General features: G+C 42.9%; 1 protein-coding gene across 1 annotated transcript; it reads right to left on the minus strand.

Annotated features, from left to right (window-relative positions):
* Positions 1-2,656: 2,656 nt before the first annotated feature.
* Positions 2,657-5,860, minus strand: LOC311104146 (transcription factor SOX-10-like; the record flags this gene model as incomplete). The annotated part of the gene is made up of 3 exons (XM_084145835.1): positions 2,657-3,432; positions 3,567-3,832; positions 5,418-5,860. 3 exons carry the CDS (start codon positions 5,858-5,860, stop codon positions 2,657-2,659), a joined length of 1,485 nt encoding a protein of 494 aa, XP_084001961.1.
* Positions 5,861-11,265: the final 5,405 nt, after the last annotated feature.

An 11,265-nucleotide genomic window follows, 5' to 3' on the forward strand; every position in this document is an offset into this window, starting at 1 on the left:
AAAATGTGAGGGGAGTGGTGCAGACTTTTCAGTGTTGACAATATAATGACATTAATAGTAAAGATTATAACAATGAAAATAATGTATTATGTCTACTGAAGATACATACTTAATGACCACAGTTTTGGTTAATAAAATATTATTATATAAAATAATTATGTAGTATTGTCTTCTTATTTGCTATTCAGTTTTTAAATGTTCTGTGTTAAGGAGACAATGCTGAATCAACATAATAGTCAGTGCCATGAAAAAAAGTATTGAATTGAGGTTGATACAGTTGAAGTCGGAAGTTTACATACACTTAGGTCGGAGTCATTAAAACTTGTTTTTCAACCACTCCACACATTTCTTGTTAACAAACTATAGTTTTGGCAAGTCGGTTAGGACATCTACTTTGTGCATGACACAAGTCATTTTTCCAACAATTGTTTACAGACAGATTATTTCACTTATAATTCACTGTATCACAATTCCAGTGGGTCAGAAGTTTACATACACTAAGTTGACTGTGCCTTTAAACAGCTTGGAAAAGTCCAGAAAATGATGTCATGGCTTTAGAAACTTCTGATAGGCTAATTGACATCATTTGAGTCAATTGGAGGTGTACCTGTGGATGTATTTCAAGGCCTACCTTCAAACTCAGTGCCTCTTTGCTTGACATCATGAGAAAATCAAAAGAAATCAGCCAAGACCTCAGAAATGGTTTTGTAGACCTCCACAAGTCTGGTTCATCCTTGGGAGCAATTTTCAAACGCCTGAAGGTACCACGTTCATCTGTACAAACAATAGTACGCAAGTATAAACACCATAGGACCACGCAGCCGTCATACCGCTCAGGAAGGAGACGTGTTCGGTCTCCTAGAGATGAACGTACTTTGGTGCGAAAAGTGCAATTCAATCCCAGAACAACAGCAAAGGACCTTGTGTAGATGCTGGAGGGAACAGGTACAAAAGTATCTATATCCACAGTAAAACGAGTCCTATATCGACATAACCTGAAAGGCCGCTCAGAAAGGAAGAAACCACTGCTCCAAAACCGCCATAAACATGCAGGACTACGGTTTGCAACTGCACATGGGGACAAAGATCGTCCTTTTTGGAGAAATGTCCTCTGGTCTGATTAAACAAAAATAGAACTGTTTGGCCATAATGACCATCGTTATGTTTGGAGGAAAAAAAGGGAAGCTTACAAGCCGAAGAACACCATCCCAACCGTGAAGCACGGGGGTGGCAGCATCATGCTGTGGGGGTGCTTTGCTGCAGGAGGGACTGGTGCACTTCACAAAATAGATGGCATCATCAGGAAGGAAAATTATGTGGATATATTGAAGCAACATCTCAAGACATCAGTCAGGAAGTTAAAGCTTGGTCGCAAATGGGTCTTCCAAATGGACAATGACCCCAAACATACTTCCAAAGTTGTGGCAAAATGGCTTAAGGACAACAAAGTCAAGGTATTGTAGTGGCCATCACAAAGCCCTGACCTCAATCCTATAGAACATTTGTGGGCAAAACTGAAAAAGTGTGTGCGAGCAAGGAGGCCTACAAACCTGACTCAGTTACACCAGCCCTGTCAGGAGGAATGGGCCAAAATTCACCCAACTTATTGTGGGAAGCTTGTGGAAGGCTACCCAAAACATTTGACCCAAGTTAAACCATTTAAAGGCAATGCTACCAAATACTAATTGAGTGTATGTAAACTTCTGAGCCACTGGGAATGTGATGAAAGAAATAAAAGCTTAAATCATTCTCTCTACTATTATTCTGACATTTCACATTCTTAAAATAAAGTGGTGATCCTAACTGACCTAAAACAGGGATTTTTTTACTAGGATTAAATGTCAGGAATTGTGAAAACTGAGTTTTAATGTATTTGGCTAAGGTGTATGCAAACTTCCGACTTCAACTGTATATCAATATAGTCTTGAGGGTATGTCACCAAAGAGCTATAATCAGGTAAGAAAAAATGTGTTGTACATAATTCAACATCAATGTAGTACTGAGATACAGTGTCATACGGAGAGAAACAACTTAAACAATATTTTTTCTCTGTCTTTAAAGTTTTGGTTTCAAAACTTTGGTCATTTTAATTTATAAAATATCTGTAGAAACATATTTTCTGGACTGTATGCCCTTTTTTTATAGATATACAGTATTTTCCAATTACAACAGAGGCAACTTATAGGTGCTGTACATACAAGAAATATGCCTCTAGGCCAATCACAGAATATGTCGTATTGATTATATATTGGATATTGTGTTACATCATGTAATTAATCAGTTTTCAACATGCCTGAGATGTGGATGGATGGGCAAGCCAAACAGTTTGGCACTCTCTACTGTTGACATCTTTACATCATAAAACCATTTCAACGATAAGCATCTAGATTTAAATACGGATTTGATTTATTCTCTTTCTGACCCTAGAAACTAGGATCCAACCCTCTGAGTACTCAACATTGAAGTTATACACCACACGTTACCCCATAAAATCATCTGATCTCCATTCCTCCTTGGACCCTACTGGCCATCCTGCATCTGGGCCAGACCAGAAGGGGATTCCGTCTCCCCACTGCCCCCAACCCAGGTCTCCTCTGCTCTGTGGGTCTGCCGTTGGGGCCAAATCTGCACCAGTGCCCTCTGCTCCCGGTCTTTGTCAGGGCCGCGACAGGGTGGTGTAGACAGGCTGCTCCCAGTGCGTGGGGCTGTGTGACTGTGGCACGCTGGACGGGTCAGTGATGGCTGTGTACAGGGGCCTCTGCGAGGGCCCCATGTAGGAGAATGCAGAGTACAGCCCTGAGGCCTGGCTGGAGTGGGCGTAGTAGGATCCCGAGGCCTGGTGGTCAGCATACTCTGCAAACTGGGCCCTGGAGGCCAGCGAGGGGAAAGCAGAGCTGTAGTGGGGCAGGCTGAGGGGAGTGTAGGTGACATGGGAACTCCCTGAGGATGCTTCGGCAAAGTGTCCCCCCGAGCCGGTCTCACTCTTAATCTGGGCCTTGGAGTGGTCGGAGCCCAGAGAGGAGGCATGATGCTGCTGGTGCTGCTTGGATAGCCACGCTGCAGAGTGTCCACTGGCCGCGGCCAGGGCAGAGGAGATACCGTAGGCATAGGGAGAGGACCCTGCTGCTGCCGCTGACCCAGCACTCTGTCCAACCCCCGGGTGCCCGTTGGGGGGCAGGTACTGGTCAAACTCGTTCACATCAAAGGGCTCCATGTTGGCCATCACCTCGTGGCTGATCTCACCGATGTCCACGTTGCCGAAATCAATGTGGGGTTTGCCTGACCCTGATCCAGAGCCACCCTCCGCTCCTACCCCCATTCCCCCACGGGAGCCCCCTGCTCCACTGCCCTCCCGCTTCCCATCGCCCAACTTCCCAGACTGGAGTTCCGTCTTGGGGGTGGTGGGTGGTGTAGGAGGGCTGTGGCTCTGGCCTGTTGGGAGACAGAACACAAAGCAAAGATATCAGAGTTATTGTCAGCCTGGCTTGTGGTATATTATTTAGAATGGGAGTGTGTGGGTGTGTGACAGACTGCGTCGGTAGGGCTGGTCAGAGCCTGTGGTCCACCTGCAGCATGTGGGTGGTGTCCATCAGCCAGAGGAGACCCCGCCCCCCCGACATGGGCAGCCACGTCCAGGTGGAGGCTCTTGTAGTGCGATTGGCTATGGCTGACCTCACCCTCCGAGTGGCCGTCAGCATCAGAGCCCGAGCCGGGTTTGCCGTTCTTGCGGCGGCGTGGCTGGTACTTGTACTCCGGGTAATCCTTCTTGTGCTGCTTCCTCAGCCTCTCTGCCTCCTCGATGAAAGGCTTCTTATCACTCTCATTCAAGAGCCTATCAGGGATTTAAAAAAATAATAATAACAAGGGTAGAACATTTTAATTTCAGCCAGAAGGAACTTAAAGTAGAGGTGTTTTGTGCTGCTGATTTGATGCATGTGTAAACCTCTAATGCAGTCAGCCATTCTGTTTGAATTAGGAAATTGGAGTAGCCTGAGAACATTTTACAGCATGTATTTTGATAACATGATGACCATAATATGTGTGTTAAGATAACAGTGACAGTGCTGGTTCCTTTGACACCTCAACATCCCAGAGGTCAATAACCTCGGCCAACTCCAATTGAAGAATAATTCCATGTTATTTACCAGGTAGTCTGTGTCAACTGGGACATATCACCATTTATATTCAATCTACTAAGTATTCTAGTATTTTACTTTTTAAAAACGTCTAACTGGAGTTGTGGCAACAAACTCATAGGCATTGTTGCTATTCCCCTTGTTTAGCATTAAAGCATTTTTTTAAAACAACAATTGACAATATTTCTACTATGGAGATTATTTATTCCATCAGTTTTGCCTCTGAACTATTCACTTGATTTTCATATCGTTCTACATCGGATCCACCATCTGCACAGCTGCATCAGAAAACTTGCCCACACTAGGGGATTTTCTGCTGGACTGTAATGCAATTAAGACACAGGCTAAAGATGCATCCTGTGCACATAACAGGAATCCATATTACTGATGGTGGAGTCAGGGGGACTGGCATGAGAAAACACTGACCTTTGAGACTCCCAGTTCAGCATGTTTCTTGGCCAATTATACAATCATGCGCAGGCTCAAGGTCAAGTCTTTATCTAATTAATGTTGCCTCCTTATAATGTTAATGAATTAGCCTCTCTGGAACTTCCCATCAGCAAGCACTCATCTGACCTAGCAACAGTCCTCCATATATGTGTTTTAAAGGCTAACCGAACTTGAGTCATTCAACCCGTTGACCAGTAAAATCTTGGATAGCTTTTTACATTGTAGGCTCTTTAATATGGTGCTCTCAATCACAAATGAGATGTCTGTAAAAGTGTATATCTGCCATAATGGTCTGTGCTTTAAAACATATAGATGATGGGATTACAAAAACCTCAGTAATTCCCATTGCAGCAATCTCCCTCCTAAACCACCATTAATTAAGTGGGTTATGAAATTGGGCATATCCAGTCACATATGACCACTATAATGTGAATACAAAAAAAAAACGTAACTAAATGTTTTGGGTTTTCTGTAGGCTACATAATCAACATAATTATTTAAATATTTTTAGGTTGTAGGGCTTTAATCAACATTCCTTGCTGGGGCAACTCTCTAACAAGCTTTATTCTGAGCTGGTATAATATGATTTTAACATATCTCAGCTAATTTTACTGAGAAACTCATTGTTGTAAAGAAGGGAACTTGCCTTGACTTTTTAGGTTGTTTTTATGTTTTATGGGGCCACAATTCAAGTCTACTGTAGCATGAAGTGTGCTTTGAACTTTTGACCCTGAATGTTGTGACTAAAAACGCATTTGAACTTGTGTAACCCTGGATGTTTATTGTTGTTTATCAAAGCGGACCAATGCTGTAATGCGCGCTTTCCCTTACCTCCATAGTTTCCCAAGGGTTTTGCTGAGCTCAGCGTTGTGGAGGTGGGGGTACTGGTCTGCCAGTTTTCTCCGTGCGGCCTGTGCCCACACCATGAAGGCGTTCATAGGTCTTTTCACATGCGGCTTGCTTTTGCTGCCGGAGTTTACGCGCACAGGCATAGGCACGAGTGTCCAGTCGTAGCCGTTCAGCACCTGGCTCACTGCCTCGCGGATACCAATGGGAAAGCGATCGTCGTCTTCGTCGGACTTGATGGAAATCCCACCAGCTACATCGGATAGGGCGTCGTCGTGGACCCCTGTCAGCTGGGGCTGCGGACCGGACAGGGGTGAGTCTCCTCCGCCTGCGGCACTAGAGGAGTGACCCGGTGACAAGGAGTGACCGTCGTCCGAGACCCCCGGACTCATTTCTAACTCAGATAAACTCTGCTCCTCCCCCGACATCTTTTCCTCTCTTCCAAGAAAGCTTCCTCCCTTAGGTGAGTAACAGAAAGTGTACAGGGTATAGTTTCTTGGCCTATGGGTGTTCAACTACTAAGTCTAGGCCTATCCCTATGTCTGAACTAATGAAGAAGGTCACCCTTTTTCAGGAATATAAACTATGCCTGTTTAAAACTAAAGGATTGCTTCTGTCACTCGAGGTCTCCTTTATATAAACTCCCAGTCAGTCTCAACTCTCAGTCTACGTTCTAAAATTCTGTTAGGATTCCTCATCAAAGTTCTTTCCATCCGTGTTGCTGGTATCTTACGCTGAGCGCGTCGTGTGGATCCCAGTTTACCTGTTGAGTCCCACCTCTTGCTCCAGTAGAACAGTCTCCTCTCCCTTGCAGTCTCTGAAAGTGTAGGCCTTTAGCGAAATACTGCAAAGGACATACCATGTAGAGTATGTATTAGAAAACAATACCCTTGTGAGTGAGTGAAATATAGAACATTTTATAAACTGGGTGGTTCCAGCCCTGAATGCTGATTTGCTGACAGCCTTTGTATATCAGACCGTATACCACCACGCGTATGACAAAACAGTTATTTTTACTTTTCTAATTACATTGGTGACCAGTTTATAATAGCAATAAGGCACCTCGGGGTTTGTGGTACATGGCCAATATGCCACGGCTAAGGGCTGTATCCAGGCACTCTGCTTTGCGTTATGCACAAGAACAGCCCTTAGCTGTGGTATATTAGCCATATACCACACCCCCTCATAACGTATTGCTTAATTATAGCCTGTCGGCTGCTAAGCCTGTGTAGGATGGGATATGAACAGGCAGGTAACTAATAGGGCTATAGGGCTAGGCTGTAGCTTGTTTGCTCAGAATACTTTCATTTTAATTAGCATATAAAGGATAAACCGGTCATGGGCAACGTGTAAGATCATTGTCACAGCACCACAGACAATAAGATTAGCCTACATGTAATTCGTTATAATGAAGCATGTAATAGAAATTAATAGGAAAAGTGCAAAATTGTAATCATATAGAAGCGAATCTGAAGCCCATACAGTTAGTGTAGTCGGTCTGTTATCCTAGCCCAGGCCTTGACTCCTGCTAACAAGCTACTGTTTAAGGTTTGGCACTTATTGCAAGCTCCCCTGAGAGAAAGTGTTGGAATAATATGAGCCCGCGCTAGCACAGGGCTTCGATTTATACCTTGGAGCTCTTAGATAAACATGGGCTGGCGCTGGAAATATAAACCGCGTGGGTACGTGTGTATGCGTGTGTGTGAATTGGACATTGTCTGTTTGAAAAAGTATAGGCTATGGGTCTGTATAGGGCCTATTAGGGTGAAAATGTGTATTTCTGTCCAAAGAATCAACGCCCGCCTGTGTAGGCTAACACGACCTTAACGTTTTGATTAAGCGAACATGGGAACTTTAATAACAAACTATCGGCTATTTATTTTGGAATTGAATTATTATTTGAATCAGTCATATTGTAGAAGTTAAATTCATAATGCTGTTCTCTCTAGTGACCAATTGATCCTTTGTATCATTTGGATGCCACTGACATAAACACTGCAATGGTGGTGAATTATTAGAACATTGGCGGGACTGTGCCATATCATCTTGCACCTCAACCACGTCCTGTTGTGCACCTGGTGGTCACAATTAATTTTCTCGAATAGCTGGACCATATGTCTGTTACGTTGAAGCTTATTAACAAGTCTCTGGCACCGATGATAATCTGAATAGGCCTATGTCCGTATGGGTAACTGCGCTCGCAACAAACGCTCTCCAATTGCGCGTCCGCATATCGTCACTATGAGGCTATGGGCCTACTTTTCATATGACCCGATGACACCCACTCAGGCTACTTAGAATAAAATATTAAATATTGAAGCTTTATACACTATATATACAAAGTATGTGGACACCCCTTCAAATTAGTGGATTCGCATATTTCAGCCACACCCATTGCTGACAGGTGTATACAATCGAGCACACAGCCATGCAATCTCCATTGACAAACATTGGCAGTCGAATGGCCTTACTGAAGAGCTCAGTGACTTTCAACGTGGCACCGTCATAGGATGCCACCTTTCCAACAAGTCAGTTCGTGAAATTTCTGCCCTGCCAGAGCTTCCCCGGTCCACTGTAAGTGCTGTTATTTGTGAAGTGGAAATGTCTAGGAGCAACAACGGCTCGGCAGCGAAGTGGTAGGCCACACAAGCTCACAGAACGGGACCGGCGAGTATTCAAGCACATAGCACGTAAAAATCGTCTGTCCTCAGTTGCAACACTCACTACCGAGTTCCAAACTGCCTCTGGAAGCAATGTTAGCACAATAACTGTTTGTCGGGAGCTTCATGAAATGGGTTTCCATGGCCGAGCAGCCGCACACAAGCCAAAGAACACCATGCACAATGCCAAGCATCGGCTGGAGTTGTGCAAAGATCGCCGCCATTGGACTGGAGCAGTGGAAACGTGTTCTCTGGAGTGATGAATCACGCTTCACCATCTGGCAGTCCGATGGACTGGGTTTGGTGGATGCCCGAATGCATAGTGCCAACTGTAAAGTTTGGTGGAGGAGGAATAATGGTCTGGGGCTGTTTTTCATGGTTTGGGCTAGGCCCCTTAGTTCCAGTGAAGGGACATCTTAATGCTACAGCATACAATGACATTCCAGACGATTCTATGCTTCCAACTTTGTGGCAACAGTTTGGGGAAGGCCCTTTCCTGTTTCAGCATGACAATGCCCCTGTGAACTTGACTGGCCTGCACAGACCCTGACCTCAACCCCATCGAACACCTTTGGGATGAATTGGAACGCAGACTGCGAGCCAGGCCTAATCGCCCAACACCAGTGCACAACCTCACTAATGCTCTTGTGGCTGAATGGAAGCAAGTCCCCGCAGCAATGTTCCAACATCTAGTGGAAAGCCTTCCCAGAAGAGTGGAGGCTGTTATCGCCTCAAAGGGGGGACCAACTCCATATTAATGCCCATGATTTTGGAATGAGATGTTCGACGAGCAGGTGTCCACAGACGTTTTGTCATGTAGTGTATGTATAGGCTAATAACGGTGTTTGTAAACGACATATAATGCGACAATAATTGATTACAACTCCGGTTTTGGTGCGCTCGCCCATTCGAATTGGTTGCATCCAGAACAGAGTTCCTATGTGATTCAAGTCGTGACAGTTTTTTTTTCAATGAGCACATTTCTTTACAAAGAAAGTATTTTCACCAGGTTGTCCTTCAGATTAGTTCAGAGCTATGAAATACACACGGTTTGTCTGTCCTGTGATTATAAAAGCAGGGGTTAAATGCCAATTTATGCTCGTCCACATTGAATAACTCTTATCTAATTTATAGTCAGTATAGGCTCTACTGTATATATATTGTGTAGCCTACAGTATATTGATTGTTCTCTACATTCCTCTTAAATTGTGTTTATGATGTCTAACTTTCCATCAATTAGGCTTTTTCTATAGCAACCGTCATTCATTTACAAGAAAGACGTGGACTCCAAAGCCCTTCTTATCGCTTGACCTAACAATAAATTGCCCTTAATTTACGAAAATATTTTCCCATGATTGATGCTGTAGACTATTTCCCTTAGTTAGTTGTAAGGTGTTCATTTATTATAATAAAATAAAAACTTTAACATATCCAGAAATGTGGCATAGCCTATCTGTATCTGAGATATTTTTATTCCAAAACAATTGTCTCCAAACAATTGAATAAAACGTGACAATTATATGGCCTATTTGAGTTTTATCGTGAATTTGGCCTTTGACCTTGAGTTTTGATGCAGTTCTAGAATAGTACATGTTTTTGGCACTAACCACTGATCAGAGATGACGAGAACACATCCAGCTTTCTTAAGGCATTATGAAATGGATGATCTTGTTGACTAACTTTCTCTCAGTTAATGAATATATTAGTCAACCTGTAAATACGCACGATTAAATAATCCTAATACTGCCAAAAATAGTTCCATGCGTCATGAATGTTGGGAAAGTCAGTAGATGTTATTAAGGAGTCAAAGTTTGCCGTTAATGGGAAAACTTTAACTCGATAAATCTCTGAAGTTATATCTAAAACTATACTTTTCACTGGTCTATAAATAATTGTATAACTTCGAAAGGAACGTTTACGACAAGGCAAACCTAAACGGAATAAATAACTTTGAAGCTGGTTCATAATTGAAATTGTATGTCAGTAAGCCTATTTGTATTAGCCTATATAGTCTGTAGCATACACTTGCAAAGTATATATATCATATTTCACTGGGATGCGTATTAAAAATGTATTTCTCCTGCCAGTCACGATAATCATCTCCTGCTATAACAGAGCAGGCGATGCCCACTTTACACAGCAGGATTATCCTAAGAGACAGTTTAAATGTAATAATAATAATAATATAATAGTTATAATGATAATAGCCTAATAATAATAGTCTAATTATTATTATTTTTAAACAATGATTTTTTTAAAAATGCAGGTGTAATACATCATTTCTAACTGCACAATTTAAATGAACTTCATGGCTTGATTATTTGACAAATGAAAGAATGAGAGAGAGAGAGAGCAGCAGAGAGAGGAAAATGCTAAGCGCCTTACTTCAGTAATGAAAAATGAGGTCGCCCGCTTAGCACGAGAGTCCGTGTGTTCCCGAGTTTCCAAAATGACGCTCGCGCTCACTCCCTAGCCCCCTCGCTCGCACTGCCCATCTATGAATGCCTGCTCTGTGTCGCGCGCCGGGGCTTAAAGAGCTCCGTTGTGTGAGGAAAGAGAAAAAGTGGGGAAAAATCTTAAAGGAGCAGCAAACTTACACGCATGCAACACCGGCAATCAACGTGATTGGTCGATGATTATTTTGCTCAGTTTGCTGCAGGGCGGGATCTCACTGTCCAAATGAGCATCAATATTATGCCAATATTATGCCTACCTGATGAATGTGGAGATGCTTCGATTGTTTTGGTTAGGTAGGCTACTGATCTATTTCTAGGCCACAGTGCCATCCGATTCTGTGGAATGAGATGCTGCATTTGGGTTTGGGTATTTCAGACTTCTCAAAAGCAATATCTAGCCTATGGAAAATCCATCCTGTTTGGAAAATGTATCTGACATCAGCCATGCTACTTTTTGACCCTCTTGTGGTGATCAGAGTAGGGCAATTCTAATGTGGAACTAAAATATCAGTTTTCTATTAACATGTATTAAGATTAAAAACTATAATTCAGTAAGAAATAGATTTTTGTCTACTTTGTGATTTTTCAGATCCATGTTATTCTCATACCTCATTATAGCCATGACAGATTGGGTAGCAGGTTTTGATTTAATGTGCCGGATGTTTTATTTTATTGATTTAGAATTAGGGCTTCCATCTCTAAATGTAGGCATAGCCT

Source organism: Coregonus lavaretus (assembly GCF_964263955.1).
Source record: "Coregonus lavaretus genome assembly, chromosome: 28".
NCBI classification, from domain to species: Eukaryota; Metazoa; Chordata; class Actinopteri; order Salmoniformes; family Salmonidae; genus Coregonus; species Coregonus lavaretus.